The sequence below is a fragment of the Hippopotamus amphibius genome, chromosome 6 (assembly GCF_030028045.1).
Source record: "Hippopotamus amphibius kiboko isolate mHipAmp2 chromosome 6, mHipAmp2.hap2, whole genome shotgun sequence".
Lineage (NCBI taxonomy): Eukaryota > Metazoa > Chordata > Mammalia > Artiodactyla > Hippopotamidae > Hippopotamus > Hippopotamus amphibius.
The window spans coordinates 91,125,590-91,144,353 of record NC_080191.1 but is presented as its reverse complement, the minus strand read 5'-3'; the positions used below and the strand labels follow the sequence as shown (position 1 = coordinate 91,144,353).

At 36.9% G+C, this 18,764-nt stretch overlaps 1 protein-coding gene across 1 annotated transcript in view; it reads right to left on the bottom strand.

Annotated features, from left to right (window-relative positions):
• The window catches only part of LGSN (lengsin, lens protein with glutamine synthetase domain), a 29,594-nt gene extending 11,832 nt beyond the window's left edge, over positions 1-17,762 (bottom strand). The window contains exons 1-3 of the mRNA XM_057740275.1: positions 17,705-17,762; positions 2,823-2,952; positions 134-331 (exon numbers count right to left, since the gene is read on the bottom strand). Of these exons, the coding sequence (XP_057596258.1) occupies positions 134-331; positions 2,823-2,952; positions 17,705-17,734 (358 nt within the window). The 5' untranslated portion in view covers positions 17,735-17,762. The remainder of the gene's footprint in view (positions 1-133; positions 332-2,822; positions 2,953-17,704) is intronic.
• Positions 17,763-18,764: the final 1,002 nt, after the last annotated feature.

The following is an 18,764-nucleotide window of genomic DNA, read 5'->3' as shown; positions in this document are numbered from 1 at the left end:
ACAGGTGTGTAAATTATTTTAGGTATTCTGATTCCCAGGTTAGCATCCTCAACAACATCACATTATCATTAATTCCAATACAAATTTGGGGTTAGGGCTAGACCCATATGCCAGTTTTTTCCAGAGTCCTTACCTGTATAGCTGGAGTCTGGATGAAATTCACCACCAGGCGCACTGGCTGGTGTTTTGAGGGGCAATGGTTTTATCACTATTGTCTGATCTTTGGAGTCCTTGTCATCTTGTGGCAAAGGAGATTCAGGAGAGCCAGGTCTCATGACTGGTTTGCTGTTATCCCCCAATTTTTGGCACACCATTTGGTTTCTAATCTTTTCTGTAGAAGTAAAGAAAAATGTTAAGGTCTTCTGCCCATTTTTTTATTAGGTTTTTTGTTTTCTTGATATTGAGTTGTATGAACTGTTTGTATACCTTGGATATTAACCCCCTGTTGGTCTCATCATTTGCAGTTTTTTTCTCCCATTCCACAGATTGTCTTTTTATTTTGTTGATGGTTTCCTTTGCCATGCAAAAGCTTTTACATTTGACAAGATACCATTTGTTTATTTTTGCTTTTATTTTTTTTTGCCTTGGTCTAAAGGAAATATTGCCTGATGTAAGAAAATATTGCTACAATTTATGTCTTCTAGGAGTTTTATGGTGTCATATCTTATAGTTAGGTCTTTAAACCATTTTGAGTTTATTTTTTTATATAGTGTTAGGAAGTGTTCTAATTTCATTGATTTACATGTAGCTCTCCAGCTTTCCCACCACCACTTGCTGAAAAGACTGTCTTTTTCCGTTGTATATTCTTGCCCCCTTTGTCAAAGATTAATTGACCTTAAGTGTGTGGGTTTATTTCTGGTCTATCTATTCTGTTCCATTGATCCATATTTCTGCTTTTGTGCCAATATCATACTGTTTGGATTACTGTAGTTTGTAGTATTGTTTGAAATCTGGGAAGGTTCTTTTTCTTCAGGATTATTTTGGCAATTCTGATTTTTTTGTGGTTCCATATAAATTTTAGTTATTTATCCTAGTTCTGTGAAAAATGCATTGGGTAATTTGATAGGGATCACATTAAATCTGCAGATTGCTTTGGGTAGTATGGCCATTTTAACAAAATGAAATAGACATTTCTTCAAAGAAGATATACAGATGGCCAAGAGGCACGCGAAAAGATGCTCAGCATCACTAATTATTAGAGTAATCCAAATCAAAACTACAATGAGATATCACCTTGCACCAGTCAGAATGGCTATCATGAAAAACTCTACAAATAAATGCTAGATAAAAAAGGGAACCCTCCTACACCATTGATGGGAATGTAAATGGGTGCAGCCACTATGGAAAACAGTATGGAGGTTCCTTAAAAAACTAAAAATAGAGCTACCATATATTCCAGCAATCCCACTTCTGGGCATATATCCAGAAAAGATGAAAATTCTAATTCAAAAAGATACAGACACCCCAATGTTCATAGCTGCACTATTTACAATATCCTCTTGGAAGCAACCCAAGTGCCCATAAACAGATGTTTGGTTTAAGAAGTTGTGGTGTATATACATACAATGGTGAGTCAAAAATTATCCACACTCTGGTTATATTGAAACTTCTGTAAATCTACAACCAGAGTGTGGATGATTTTTGACTCACCCTCGTACAATGGAATATTAACCAAAAAAATGAAATACTGCTATTTGCAGCAACATGGATGGGCTTAGAGATTATCATATTGAGTGAAGTAAATCAGACAGAGAAAGACAAATATATGATATCACTTATATGTGGAATCTAAAATGTAAGACAAATCTATATACGAAACAGAAACAGACACAGTTTCTGTAGTAGACTTATGTTTTTCACAGAAACAAACATATGGTTATCAAAGGGGAAAGGGAGAGTTGGGAGGGAAAAAATTAGGAGTATGAGACTGACAGATACACCTCAGTATATATAAAATACATAACAAGGATTTACTGAGTAACACAGGGAAAAATATTCAATATCCTATAATAACCTATAATGAAATATAGTCTGAAAAAATGTATATAACTGAATCACTTTGCTGTACACCTGAAACTAACACAATATTGTAAATCAACTATGCATCAATTTAAGAAAAGAAAAAAAAATGTTGACATGTTGGCACTGTTTTCAACTGTCTTTCAATATGGTATGAAGAGGAATGCTTTGAGAAAATAAGTTATTCCTAGACAATGATGTACCAAATAAGAGGCAGTGGGAGTAGTTCACCTGCTTTCAAACCATATGAGGATGCATTGTCTGCAGAGAATTTAAAAACAATAATAAAGGCTACAAAAGTCTGACTGCATTTTATTGTTGCCATGCACAGGTCATCTGCACCACGTCTGCTTTGGAACACCACTGTTCTGCAAATAGAGACCGTTGTCCAAATCAGCTCCTAGTTTCAGCACTGTTTCAAATCCACAGGAGACTAGCTGCAATTTCAACGTGTGATATGAAAACTTGATTCACACCTTTATGCTGGCCTTCCTCAGTTATGATCTTTATACCCATTCTCAGAGCAGAAATATGCTTCTCTTCTTACTCATATGTCCCTTCTGTTCCCTACTACTACTATCCTAGTTCTACCCCCTTTGAAGCCTAAGGTTTTTTTTTTTAATTTTAATATATTTATATTGTAAACCTATATTGTCCATCTTTTATGTTGCCTTATGTAGGAATAAATTTTATTTCTTTGTTTGCTTCTCCCATAGAAGAAAAGAAAAATGTTTTATATAAAAGAGACCAAATAGAGATTGTCTTTGACCACATATTCTTGAGGGATCATAGTAGCAAGATACCTTTTGAGTTGGATATATCCATCTCTCCTACTTCAGTTGAAAAAATATGTAGTTTACTGACTTTCTTTCTCGTCTTTCTTAATTTACTCATTCTGTTGACTTTAGTCTCATTACTTTCATCTTTCATGTCCTGCAATAATTAAGAAACAAAAAATCAAATAACAGACCATGCATACAACTAAATTGGATGTCAAGAAAGAATGATGATTGAATATCTAAATATAAAAATGACTATAGGAGACTTTTAAAACAGGGTAAATTTTGTTGTTTCCACATCCACTTGAATAATTCAAAATTTAGAGGCTCAACATTCTGCTGACAGGATGGACTTTCTATATCTCCTTTTATATGTGGTACAGACAACATCATGAAATAAATTAAAATCTTGCCCAACTAGTGAAGATTTTCTATCTTTATTTTTTACTCTGGGTTATTTTATATTATTTATTCTTAAGTATTTTTACCAAACCCATTTTAGCTTAAAAAAAAAAAACACCCTTTTTTGTGATTTCTCTCTCTCTCTTTTTTAGGATCTCTAATGTTTTTGACCAGAGACATAAGTATTATACCTGAGAAATTAGATTCTCCTCTCCTTACCCTCAGCCTAATTGCATCAATATTTTCTTCAAAAAAGCACACACTTTCATAAAATACTATTTTGTGATTGTGTTTTATGTATGTGAAACAATGCCATGCTCAAGCTGTTTTATAGCTTGGGAAAACCTAAAGAAACACATTTTAAAACAAAATAACCTAACTTCAACACTCTAGTTACAATCTTTGATAGGAGCCCTTGGCAGAGCTGTGAAGGGCTCTCCCCATGGGGTGCTGGATGGCAGGGCAGTGACTGGGGCTGGAGGGCTCTGGCGTCTGCCCCATCAGTGGACAGAATCACCCCTGACGTCCGGGACACAACACAAATAAATGAGAATTGTTTTAAAAGTAAAAAACTGACTTTTTTTTCATATATCCACTTTTGTTTTTAATTCACTGCAATAATTTTTAAAAGGATCAACTATTTATTATGCAAATGGCTTGATAGTTTACGCACATCATAGTGTACTGACTACAGATTCTAAGTTTTGTTTAGGTGTCATTACTTCTACCAAGTCAACTTTTCTGATTTTTTTAATGAAGCATAATTGGCTTACAATATTATATTAGTTGCAGGTCTACAACATTCAACATTTTTATAGAGTATGCTCCATAGAAAGCTATTATAAAATATGGACCATGTTCCTTATGCTGCACATCGCACCCTTGTAACTTATTTTCTACCCAGTAGTTTGTATCTCTTAATCATCTACTCCTATTTCCCCCATCCCTCCCCACACCTCTCCCCTTTGGTAGTTTGTTCTCTGGATCTGTGAGTCTGTTTCTGTTTTGTTGTATTTGTTCAATTTTTTAAATTTCACATATGTGAAAATATACAGTATTTGTCTTTGTCTGACTTAGTTCACTAAGGATAATGTGGCATATATGTGTGTGTGTATATATATATATATATGTATATATATATATATAATGGAATATTATTCAGCCATAAAAAATGAAGTTTTGCCATTTGCAACAACTTGGATAAACTTGGAAAGAATTATGCTAACTACTATTTTTAATGTTTTTTGTTTTGTTTTGTTTTTTTACAAACTTCTCATTGTGGTTTGAGGTGAGATGTTCAGGTTCAAAAACTATATTCTAAAATGTTCTGAGCTATTTTTCTTAAAGAGCCATTTCTGAAGTTTCCATATGTGGAGGCAAGTTATAAATACATGTGCAGAGTGGTTGCTGGGAACAGCTGTACCATTTGTCAATTACATCAATTCACTCTCCAAAGGCTAAAGGAGGAAAAGTGAATTTAATTTTTTTGTGACAGTGATTCTGACAATGATATACTAGCCTAATTGTACATATTCACCATTTCTAAAATTGCATTACCAGATATATACATTATATAATTGGAATTTTGGAAAATGTTTTTATATATTCATGTCTCTGGTTATTTTTGTTACATAAGTATCAAAGGAAACTGAGTAGACTAATATTTGTACCAGTTTGCTCCATCAGGGATCCTCTCATACACAGATTGAAGAAATCAAGTGAAACAAATGTTAAGATTTCTTCCAGCTTCAGGCTCTAACTGCAACTAAATAATAATATGCTGAAGTCGAGTACTCTGTCAGCACATTTCCTCAGCACAACCTCAAGATGGCAGAATCTCCATCCTGCAAGTGAGAAGACTGAGACCCTGAACAACAAGCCCAAGGCCACAAAAGTGAATGGAAAGTAGGGAGTATTGATGCAAACAGGTCTCCTGGTTTCCAAAATGCCATTCTGCTTCCTAAATGCCAGAGACCTAAGCCCAGGGAAAGTTTATTTTAGAAATCTTCACCTGCCTTCATATAAACGAGGCCAAAAGGGAAGGTTTATTAGGAGAAAAACAAGGACAATTTAATTCCTAACCTGAGAATTTCACCACTAAAAACCCTAGAACTAAGTCATAGCATGTGCCTCTGACTCCAAAACAGATGTTCAATTTTTTTTTCAAATGAAGAATACATTTAGTTCAGTCCTTCAATTTTCTTTTATATACAGAAGTGATCATTTCTATAACAGTTCAAACAAATGTAGTGTATCTCTGGTTTATCCCACCTCCAATAAGTACTTTTATTCTGCTTAATCTCAGCTACATTTAGTTACAATGTGAATAATGTTTCAGTAAAAAATCTACTAGCCAAGATTCATGTCATTTGAGTCCTAGTTCTGACTTTTCCACGAAGCAGCAAGTCCTCTGGATCTTTGGTATTTTCATCTGTAAACACTGCCATCAGTACAATCCCCGAAAGCATATTAACATTTTACAAGTATTTTCATAACCAAACAATATTTTATATCTTATTTAATACTCACAACAACTTCCAGGGAACTTTTAGTATTACCTATGACTTGCCAAGGCAGAAACAGGTTCACCAGGGTTAAATGATTTGTTCAAGGTCATGTGACTGCCAAGGAAGAATGGGAATTGTTTGGGGAGCTTCCCACATCACCATAGTGGACAGTTGAACTTGATGAAATTCCACTTCTATTTTATAAGATTACCTGTATGACTCACAAAAATTTGTTCACTCAACTCCTCCAATTACATATTCTTTTGCAATTATACTGTTTTAATAACTCTTTCCTGAATAAGGGTTAAAACCATCTTAAGTCACTATCAGCTTAAACTTCATCAGTCCAAATAATGAGGACTATGGGTAAGGCAAAATCAAAGACATAAAAATAAATAAAACACGGTCCCTTTTATTAAGAATCCCATAATCTAGTGTAGGCAATAAAGTGTTGTTGCGGAAGTTGAAGGCTTCCATGTTATAAAGAAAGAGAGAGAGTTAGGCTACCCTGGTTCAGAGGCAGAAGCTCAGTGCTCAGCAGGTGACAGAGATGCAGTGGGATGGGTCATGGGCACCAGGGCTGACTCCTGTCCAAGGAAGGAGCCTGTGTGTGGCTCTAGCCAATAGCTTCCATGACAAAATGCGGCCCCGGTGACGCCAGTTTTCCAAATTTCCAAGGAATGCCAGAATTCTGGATTTTCATCTGAAATTTTATGATTTTTTAAATATTGGCAATCAATTTAAAGTATAAAGTAGGTAGTCAAGAAGAAAAGAAATGTTCTCAACTCCCACACAGCCTGACCTGAAAAACGCTGGAATGCTGTTTGGAATACACAGCAGTGCCGGAGGCCCTGGGCCCCATGACAGCAGCAGAGACGACCTATCTTTTCCAGCAGCGGTGGCTAGTACACTACTGAGAGATGGTGGTCAGGATATTTAACCATTAATACAGGTGACAGAAATAACACATGCTTTTATTTTACCTACTCTGTGTCAGATCTCTCCTAAGTGCTCTGCATTTAGTTTCAAAACAACCCGAGATGGATACATTATCATCTCCATTTTAGAGGTGAGTAAAACTGAGTCAAAGAAGGACTAATTAGCCCCAGATCACATATCTTGTAGATGGTAGAGCTAGGATTGGAACCCAGGCAACTGGCTCCAGGGCACACGTGCTTAGCGCATCCTTAGAGAACTCTGTCAGTCAGAATGCCCCAGAATCATTGCTGGGGTGCTGGGAAGCCAGGACAGGGTTCTAGAGGGTCCCTGCAGGACCAGCTGTTACCCCTTCAGTGGATGGATTATGGAGAGGTCTAAGGGCCCCAGAGAAACAGCAGGACAGATAGAGACGTTCAGAGGGTCAGAGGACCTTCAAGGGATTCTTGTCAGCAGCTGTTTACCAACCAGTTTAGAAATGTTTCTCAAGTAGCTGGCATTACAGGTGCAGCTGACAAATCTCTTGGCTGCACCATTAAGTCAGACAAGCAGTGCCTGGCACGTAGTTAAATCTGAATAGATGTGAGTCGTGATTTTCTTTGCCTAGGCACCATGCACCACTGAGGATCTCCGCTTCGAAGATGCCTCTTTCTAGGCCACCTCATGGGCCCTTAACTCATGAGAGATGACTCCCGTTCAGTCAGGCTCTAATCCCTCCCTCACCTAAGCATCTCTAGACTCTGAACATGAATAAACTAAGGGTACCTCTCGGAGAGGCTTATGTCCAGTAGTCTGAGGCTTCTCAGGAGGAGCCAATATGCTCATGCTTGACTCTACAGCACTGCTATTAAACAGGCAGGCTATTTTATAAACGGGGTCTTCAGAGAGCCAGGGAAACCAGGCCAAGCTTAAACAGAAGAGGGGACACTTGAACTAAAGTTAGAAAGACGTGAATAAACGAGACTGGAAAAACCAGGAGCATAATAGAGATATGCGTGAACATACAAATCTAGTTCCTGTTTAATTTGGACAGTCTCAAAATTCTACTACATCAGGTTGATTCTGATTTCTTTTGATATTTCCGCCAGAGATGTTTATCCTACTTCAGAAATGTTTTTACTATCATTCCATCAGATGGCTTCAGTTCATACACAGGAATAACCTTTAAAGAATATTTCATATTACAAGATATTTTCATAATTCATGTTTTGCTCATCACAACATTTCCTTTGAAATTTCTTTAGTGGCTTCATATGTTTGCATCTCAACTGAGTAGCTGATCAAATTGACTAAAAGATTTAACCTAAAGTGATACTGCCAAGCGTTAAATTTAGACATAATTTGATCTAAGTTTCTTTCCAGTAAAGTGACCAGTGTTATTTAGATTCTAGATATCCCTGACTCTGTTCATTTCCTTTTAATTTTCTCTAACAGTTACCTTTTCAATGTTAATACTTTAAAAATCTTTGTTTCCACCCCTGTATACTGGCTATAGTCGAGGTATAATGCATTAATGCATTTACCATACACTGATTTTGCTAATGAGGGAGGTGCGTAAGAAAGCAAGCAAGCAAAAAAAAAAAAAAAAATCCTACTTCAAGTTTTTGTTTTTGTTTTGTTGTTGGTTTTGTCTTTGTTTTTGCTTGCTTGCTTTTTCATGCACCTCCCCTCATTAATAAAATCAGAGTTTGGGCTTGACATGTACACACTGCCATATTTATAATGAATAACCAACAGGGACCTGCTGTACAGCACAGGGAAAACCCACATCAAGTTTTAACCTGTGTTAAAAATAATGTTAAAAAGGATCAGCAATTATCAAATTTAAAAGAATATATCAAAGAAAAAAGAATTTCCGTTTCCTTAAAAGTATTCTTCAAAGAAAAGGGGGAGAAAATGTTTTCAAAATATTTGCAGAAAAAATCTTTCAAAGAACACATTGGAAACTTACATCAGCTTATCTGAAAATATCCATCCGTATTAACCACTGTTCCTAGTTTGGGCAACTTCGTCTAAGGAAATAATTCAAAATATGTAAAGTTATATGCATGTCCAGTGGCACTTTTGTTATAATAGTGACAACTTGAAAGCAGCATAAAGTAGGAAGAGTTAATTACATTGTGGTAATTGTGTTCAATAATCCCCCATTTAAAAGGTGTGTTTCCATTTCCCATCGTTTGCCACCTAGGTTACCACAGTCATCACCGACTTTCTCCTTGCCTTCAGTGCTACCATTCTCCTACCCATCCGCCAGACTTCTGCCCATATCACTTCTCTAAATCACAATTTTGGTCTTGTTATTTCTCATCTTAGGATACTTCTACAATTTCCCATCTCCTTCAGGAAAAATTCAAATTAGTATTCTCTGAGGCCCTACATAACCCAGCTCTACCAATCTCTCCAGGCTCCGTAGCTGGCCACTTTCATACACAGATCCTATCACCACCCATACAAAACTAGTTTTATCATTGCTCTGGCCCATACTATCTCCTTTTTGCCTCAGTTCTTGTTAATTATCTAGCCTATCCCAGGAAGATAGGTATCCGCTCTTCTGGTCAGAGTTCAAAATTAACCGCCTGAATGACTTGCTGTAGCCACCCCATTCAAAGATGATTAATTTTTCTTAAATCCCCAGTCAGAGCAGATCCTTTATTAAACTTTGTAGCCTGTTCAGATAACTCATAATTATTGTCTCCTTTATCACAATTGGTAAACTGTTCAGTTTACTCAGAAATCTCACTTACTGCTTTGTAAAAATAACCCTCAACATCATTAGTTTTCTTTCATTTAGTACTTTTTCTGCCAAACCCTAAGGCAATGATTAGTTTAGCTCAAGTTTCATGATTACTTAAGTGCCAAGTACATATTTAGGTGCCGCTTCTAGAATTAAGAACCTCTGCAGCCATAAACCAAAGAACTACTTAGACCCCCAATATCCACTTGGACGATCTAGGGTAGAAATTAGAGATCTGAACTAGGATGATGACTGTGGAGATGAGGCAAAAAATGAGCATACTACAGATATACATGGGAGGTAGATTTGGCAGGTTGATGACTGACTGGATATAAGAGGTAAAGGAGACAGAAGGATCAAAGATAATGGTAAGATTTCTGACCAGGAAACCCAAATGAGGAGGAGACCTGAGAGAGGAGTTTCTGAGTTCTGTTTTGGGTATATAGAATCAAAGATAAACGTGTCATCTGGAGGGACTCAGCAAAGATTAGCCATTTGGGTCGGAACCCAAAAGATAAAACAAAAGGAAAAAGAAAAGCCTTGACAGCGGTTGGAATCATTAGGGAAAAGAGCAGAGACTGAAAAAATAAGGACTAATATAAAACTGAGAACAACAATGTTTAATGATTAAACATAGAAATTGAGGGACTTCCCTGGTGGTCCAGTGGTTGAGACTCCATGCTCCCAATGCAGGGGGCCCAGGTTCAATCCCTGGTTGGGAAACTAAGATCCCGCATGCTGCAACAAAACCCAGGAACCACAACTACTGAGCTCACACGCTCTAGAGCCCTCGTGCTGTAACTAGAGAAGCCCACACACCACAACTAGAGAAACCCATGTGCTGCAATGAAGATCCAGCACAGCTTAAATAAATAAATAAATAAATAAATAAAACAAAAAAGCATAGAAATAGAACTCCAGACAGTAGTCAAAGAACAAATGATGAAAAAGTGAAAGAAAAAACAGGGAAAGGATGGCTTCATTGACATCAGATAAAAGCTGTATTAAAAGAAGGGAGCACCAAGTGGCCATGTTACTGAAATGATAAATAAGGTTAGTATTACAACTTGCTCACTATTTTTTTTGCAACAAGGTCACTGGAGGCCTTGGCAAGAGCAGTTTCAGTGGAAGGATGTGAGCAGCAGGCAGACTGCAGTAAATGGAGGAGGCATGAGAGGGGCTTAGTCCTGGGTCCACACACAATAAGCATGGCAGGGATGTCCACTACCACCAAGTGGAGACAGGCAGCAAATGCAACTCAAAAGGCAAGAGAAGAAGACAGAGAGGACAGTCACTGCAAGAGTGCACAGTGGTCCAAGAAAACTTACATTGCTTTTTAGGAAGAAACGACTTACATGTATTTAAATAATGAAAGGAGTCAATGAAGAAGAAGACGTTGAAGAGATGAGAAAAAGGATAAAGCAAGATCCTGGAAAGGGCAAAAAGGATGGAAACTGGAGTTGAAATGAAGGAATAACTTTAATAGATCTCCTTGCATAAGAGGAAGTGAAGAAGATAGGAGACAGAGTTAGAGAAGGAGAGAAGAGGAAGATATGGAGGAAGAGGAGAATTAGGAATAGGAGAGAAAGAAGAGCATGTCAGCATTTGAGTGCTTTTCAGATGATGACAAAACTGAGCCTCAGTAAGATTAATTGCATCTAAAGAGTGGCAGAATCTGATTTAAAAACTGATTTTAAACCTTGGTCTTTCTGAGCCATTCTGGAGGTGCTCAGACAGTGTGGATATGGAAAACTAAAGGTTTAAGAAGAATAGAAGTGATTTGACATAATCATAGCAGAGAATGAGAAAAAGCTGACTCAGGAAACAAGTGTCTAGTGCCCACAGGAGCTGAAGACTTTAAAGTTTCAGTGGCACCAATCTTCACAGGTAAATTATTTTTATCCACCAAAGCTCTGCTGGAGTTGTGAAACACACAGGGTTGAGGTGTTGTGATTATACAGACTCAGGAAGACAATGACAAAGGTAAGTTGAAGATATTGGCAAATAAGAGGCTAAAATAATGAGACATGAAATCCAAGACAGGGGCTTCCCTGGTGGCGCAGTGGTTACAAGTCCGCCTGCTAATGCAGGGGACACGGATTCCAGCCCTGATCCGGGAAGATCCCATATGCCTCGGAGCAACTAAGCCCATGCACGACAACTACTGAGCCTGTGCTCTAGAGCCTGTGAGCTACAACTACTGAAGCCTGCGTGGCTAGAGCCTGCAACAAGAGAAGCCACTGCAATGAGAAAACTGCTCACTGCAATAAAGAGTAGCCCCCGCTCGCCGCAACTAGAGAAAACCTATGTGCAGCAAGGAAGACTCAAAAGCAGCCAACAAATACAATAAATAAAAATAAACAATTTTTTTTTTTTAAAGAGAGAGAAATCCAAGACAGATGGAATAGGAAGTGAAATCAGGAAAGACTGACAAGGAGAACCTAGTCAAGGGATTGGAGATTCCTAGAAGAGGCCACTTTAGATGTACCCTTGAGCTTAATATATTGACTAGAATAAAATGGAAATTGAGTAAGTATTTTCTAATAAATGAATGAATGAATGGCAACCAGGGCCTACCATGTTGAAATACAAGGCCAGAAGGGGCATTTGATGTACATCTCTTCCTTCATAAATAATTCCAAATGAGATTTCTTTCAATGTCCAACAGGGCTTGATAGCAATCCAATAGGTCAACATAATCAACAGCTTTCCCAGATAAAATATTACGTGGACTCCTTCAAAGTTTTCTCAAGAAGGGCTTAGAGAAAGAGAAGCTTCTGTTGGTGACAAGCTGCTCCACCACTCTGTCCCCTCTCTCCATTAATTTCACCTTTCCTTCGGGGTTTTTTCACCATATTTATCCTCAAAACAACACCTTATCTCCAGGGTTATGATTACTCCTTTTAAAACATAGAATCTTATTTCCAATGTTTTCTCATAGTACAGCTAAAACACGTTAATATTTAAAAAGAATTTTCTAAACATTAAAGAACAATATGAAAGAAAATGAAATTCAGAAACATTAAAAAGAACCAAAATATGCACTTTATATAGTCCTGGTAGTTAACTATGTTTGTATACTCTGATCTGTTCCATGTCTTACTTAAAACATTGGCCAAATTATTCTGCTTTTAAGGTATCTGGCTCCTCGGATAAATAGACATCATTCGGAGCTTATTTAGAAGCTTCAGGGGCTTCCCTGGCAGTCCAGTGGTTAAGAATCTGCACTTCCACTGTAGGGGGCACAGGTTCGATCTGGGGGTGGGGGAGTAGGGGGAATCGATGCCACACAGTGGCATGGACGAAAGAAAGAAAGAAAGAAAAAGGAAAAGGAAAGTATCAACACTTCTTTATGGTCTAGTAAGTGATTCACTCCTTCCACCATGTTGTTTCTGCAAAGTCACTTTAGTCTTACACAAAATTAGAGAGTCCCTGAGATCATTATGGACAAGGACCCAACTTGTAGAAAATAAGATATTCTTACAAAGACACTATCCACAGATCTACTTATTCTAAAAGCTAGACCTTCATCTGTATATTTTAAAGAATTTTCATCCTTAAACTACACTGCATTTTAGGAGGCTTCATCTGAATACATGAAATCTCTGGAAATTTTTGTTGTAATTTGTTCTTTATTATAAATGTGATAATACTCATTGCAAAATTCAAAGGTAGAGAAACTCATAAAATTAAATGCAAAACCAAAAAAAAAAAAATTAAAGTCCTTTGTTTTTCCCTAATTTTAGATTTTTGACAAGTAAACATTTTCAGAAAGAGTTGTTTCTTCTTAATATGAATAATTATTGTAATGGCTCATTTTCTAATACAAGATCTTTAATAATTATTTCTAGTAAAGATTTAATGTGTCAGTACTGATTAGGACCAGACACGTTTTAAATATAGCAAAAATAGAAATTGAAGAGAATAGATACAGTGCATTCACACCCTGTGTTGACAGGTAGTTTACTGGCGTGACCCTACTCTGTACTTAACGAATACCTAGCATCGGCCAGTGCCGGGTCTAGATGCTCTAGGGCAAATAGACATGAACCACTTATGTTCCACAGGACATAAATATTATACATGATATTCTATTGTATTATGTATTATATTATCACGTAAACCTGGTAAAAAGGTGTAAATATGTGTTACATGAATGAAAAGGTACTTCTAGAACCATTTTCCTGATGAGGCAGCTGAGTCTTTGAAAGATGCAGTAACTCACCTGACTTCACACCTAGAAAGCAGCAGAATCCCAGTGTGCTGTTTGACACTCTTCTTTCATTTCTTCATGTTACTTACAAACTGTACAAGCAACAAAATACTGAAAACTGAAGATGTTGCTCTTAAGAATACTAATTACTGAATAGTTCTATATAAAAAGCAACAAGAAATTTGAGTCTTTTTTTTTAACTTCATATTCCAACCTAAGAGTGCCATCTCTGTCCTTTGAAATGAAACTAAGCACAGACAAAAAATACAGATAAATTTTTGGAAGGTACAGAGAATCCAAATTTTACTTAATATAATGGGATGGGCTATGTGGAAAAGTGTGACGTTTCTTATCCTTAAGCTCACTTGTGGAGAGATTAGGTAGTCAAATGTCAGGGTGACCCAGATAGTTTCCAGCTCTACACCACAGGTGCTCACCGCTTTTCCAATAAAATAACCTAGATACTAGTTGGCAGATTAGGTGGAACATAATCTATATCCACATCCACTCAAGAATTATAGAGAAACTATCCTTACACAAAGCCTCTGTATGAGGCAGTTGTCACAATGTAAATGATGTGGCTGTTCCTTGCATGAAGAATTCTAGGTCTTGCTTCCATTCCCAGCAAGATGGCAAATACATAACATCGGGACCAAGTCCAGAGCAAACCACAGCTTTGGGGGCAAAGCAAAGTCTGCATCAGAACATTCTATACGAGAAAAGCGTGCCTAGCCAATAGTTTCAGAGAAGGGAAAAAATGATCTTATAAAGGTCTAACACCATGTTATTTTCAAAGCATGTAGCTAAATAACGAAAGAAGTTGGAATAATAAAGGAAGCAAAAAGTCTGGTCAATTCCTTGGGCTTGGTGCTAGTATAGTGGTCTGACTTTGCTTTTTCATAAGTGAACTGAAAAAGAAATCTCCATATTTTCCAGAGAAATTAAGATTTTGCACCTAAAAATATATTTATCTATGTAGATAGGATCAAAGTAATTTTTGAAGGCTTTTTGGATGGGCAGAAAATCAACAGATAATGCTTCACTAGTAAGAAGAGACTTGTAGACAATTTTAAGTGTCCATTTAGTATGTAATATAATATATATGAAATTAATATTTCTGAAGATTTATTTCCATTTTCTCTCATCTTTTTCTGAATCTCTTATTATTTATATGTTGAACCTCCTGGAATGGTCATCTTTTTTTTTTTTAATCCCTTCTATCTTATTTTCCATTTCCTTGTTTGCTTTCCCTTATTTCTGGAAAGTCCTATGTGATGCACTGCATTGTTTCCTGGTTTTCCTCACTGATTATGTAGGAATAGCTCTCTGAGGTTTGTTAAATGTTTGGTACAATTTGACTTACTGCTTTATTCCACCCAATTTTTTTTTCTTTTGTCCTCATTTCCATTTTCTTTTCTCCCTTTTTGCTAATAGGTTTTTTTGTTACTTTTTTTTTTTTTTTGGAAAAGGCAAAAGTAAGTGGCATGTATTAAAGGCATGTATTAAATCTGACATTTCTCCCCAAAAGGCCTCATGAACTTTTTAAAGAAGAGTTTATAAAGATAAAAGACATCTTTTATCTTAAACAATCAGATGAGAAAAAATTGGTTGGTTAATCAAGAAAGTCAGCAGAAATAAGGAATCATAAAAAAAGAGTACATATTTTAAACATATTGTTTTAAATTGCATTGTATAATTATATATTTTTTAGCTAACCTATTGAATTTGGAACAATGCCTTTTTTTTTTTGAGTATACATCCATTGGTTTGAATCTCATATTGTCTTTCTTGCATAAACCATTATCATAGTGCATCATATAAGAATAATATAAGATTCTTGTTTGTTTAGTTTTTTGGATGCTAGAGCTTAAAGACCATTATGAGACAATCTGAAAGAAAATTCTAAATTTAACAAATTGTCTTACTTTTTTTACAGTTGCATTACCTAAACTGAATTCAACAATTTGTATTAGACACATACTGCTATAAACTAATCTCTCACAAATTAGATTAGTGCACTTATGAAAGAGATTCCAGAGAGCCTCCTCACATTTTAATGTGGAAGCATCAGCCTTTTGTGTCGACCTGGGTGGATGTTTTCTGTATTGAGTCATAAACATCTACAGGGCAGAGAATAGATCTTACCCAACTCACTTGGCCTGTCACCCAACTCAGTACCATACTCAAGGTTTTTGATAAACAGATTTTAATTTTGATAAATAGATGTGCTGCTGTTTTCCTCAGTTTCACAATGTCATACACCCATAGGGTCTATTTTAAGGAATAAGAATGTGTTTTTGATGTATTTTCTTTTCACCACTGATAAGAATTTGGCTGAACACATGACTTCATGACATTGTTTGGGAATGTCAGTAAAATATTCTTCAGGGACATACTGTATTTAAGGTTAATAACAGTTCATTTTTACTGAAGATTCAGGTTGATGAACAATTCTAAAGAATTGTTCGGGTTGGGGATGTGACCATCCTTGGGATTTTCTTCATTTACATGATCTGCCCTCCTGAATCCTTCGAGCCTCTGATAACCTTGTGCTGCCACTGCTCACATTCCCAGAGTGTCTGGTGTGGGACACAATCATTGTCCTTTTCTAGACATCAGTTAACTGGAAAAGGATGTCACACACCATCTCCTTCGCTCCTCCCATGTTCATTCTCTTCCTGAAATATGACCCTATGCAGGAAAGCACAGAGGAGGCTACTCAGTGAAGAATGGGTCAGGTGGACACCAAGACTCGCTTTACACCGTCTATTAAATATAATGTCCATCCCAGTTAGCAAGAGACTTTTTCCCAAAAGGCAGAATATGTCTTTTGTTGTAAAAGTTTTGTACTTTAAAATCATATCACTGATTTTGCTAATCTCCTAAGAGTGGACTGTCAACATTTGGTCTAGACTGATCTTGGGGAGAATGTGACTCTTATGGATTTTCAGAAAAGCTGGGTCACCTGGAATCCTTTAAATTGTGGAAGGTGGGGGAGAAAACACAGTCCTGCCATAGGCTCAGGAGTAGTAAAACCTAATCCAAGAAGTAATCAGATAGTTAGAAGTCAATATTCCAAAGAGCTAATGATGTGTATACTAATAAGTGTCTTTCCCTAAGCCATCATTTGCAGCTACAAGTTTACTTTCAGGTTAATCTGCTCTCTTACTCACATATGTCTATCGTTTGATGCCTCTGACAATGCCAGGACACTACTTGATAAGCCACAGCCACTCCGCAGTGGGTCCCTTCTTCACACAGTGTCACCCAGTTTCCTCGTGGAAAACATTTGTCCCCATCCCAAAGCACACTGCTCACACTCATTACACACCGCAGTGACCCCACCTCCCTTAGGTTTCTAGCTGTCTTCTCCTTTAGATGGGGGAGTCTATTCGCTATTTGCCACTATTCTGAACACAGTGCGTTGGTCCACCCCTGTGCCTCACACATAGTAGGCATGCTTCTTACATTGTATTTTCTTAACTTCATCAAATGAACACCCACATACTCCCAGACTGGACCACAGCATGCCTCTCAGTTGACAGTCTAAACTGTCAGAATGATCTGTGAGAGTAACTGGAGCTGAAGCTGGCTATATACACATTAAGAAGTAATGAGAAATGCTACGTGTTGACAACTGAGTTGTTTAATCTATTCTAGAATGGATGAGTGGCTACCACTATTAAAATGATGTGCATTTCAAATATAATTTGAAAATGGCTTCTCACCTTTAGTCATTTAACCTCAAAGCATTTTTGTTTGAATGAAACAAAAACTTTGAGAAAAACAAAGATTGTGCTCTCAATAACAACCAAAATAGGCATAAAATTTTTTATATCATACTTATGCTTCAAACTCAGTGCCTAATGAAATTATTTTAAAAGACTAATCAAACTCAATATGCTTTCCTAATGCAGATTCTGAATTTAGTTTTTATTACATTTATAAACTCAATGTGCAGTAGTTTCTTCACAAAATTCCCCAATACAGACATAAAACAAGTATAATCATATTGTCCTTGACTCATTCTAGTACTCAAATAGTTGACATAGAATAAGAAAAAGCTTTGCTGTCAGTATTTTGGTAAATAACATTTTAATCATTAACTTCATACCTCCTTTAGAAGGTCCCCTTCATCATTCATCTCACACTTTTTTACTTAAGTTGGATTTGGAAACCACAACATCCCCAACAAATGCATTCAACGTGTATTTATACGTATACCTGAAACAAACACTGCAGATGATGGATCGCATGGAGGCCCTTTCCAGAGGGGTCTGGCAGGTGACAAAAGATAAACAGCAGACTCTGATGTGTCATGCCCAAGGCACAGTACACTAGTAATGCGCTAGAAAAGTCTAATGACAAATGCTCATTTATGCCTGACTCCCTACAAACAAAGGACATACAAAGCTTAAAACTGTTGATCGACATTTTCTGCCACATACTGAAGTTTTATTGTATAACAACTGTGTTCTGGAATGAAATCTATTGTTCGACTGAGATAATGAAATATTTACTAGCCAACGATGCTATCAAAGTCTACAGAAGAAAACACAATTGGAAAAATACATCTGTAAGTGACCCAGATTTTTACCAATGGCAAAAATTTACTCATTTGTAATTTCTGTTTTTATTTTCTTTTCTAGCATCTCTTCTATCTCTAAATTAATTCTGGTCCTTTGTTGTATAACTACTGTCATCTTTCTTTAGTCTTTCAATTCTCCAGATGTCAGTCTCTGAAGAACGCCAGGCATTCATTCCAGCTGTCCACAATGAGCTCGGAATCACCTACCTGCTGCCCTACATGGTCCCACAAACGATCCTCACTCAGAGGAAAGAGGAAATGCTTTCTCAAAGGGAGTTTACTGCCTTAAACTGCAACTTTAAGTCTAGTTGATGGGGATGGTGGGAGGCTTTTTCTGAACCCAGCCAAGCCCTCTGCACCCTCCCCCATGTGTGATGTGCAATCTCCACAGATAATCACTCCTGTCTAGGCCCAACTCCAGCTGGTCAGCCTGGCCTGACTCACTTGTTCTATCTCTGCAGTTGCATAGTCATTATTTTGTTTGTTGTAATCAACTCTACTTTTTCCTTTCTTTTTTTAAAAAGATTATTTATTTTATTTTTTATTTATTGGCCGCATTGGGTCTTCATTGCTGTGTGTGGGCTTT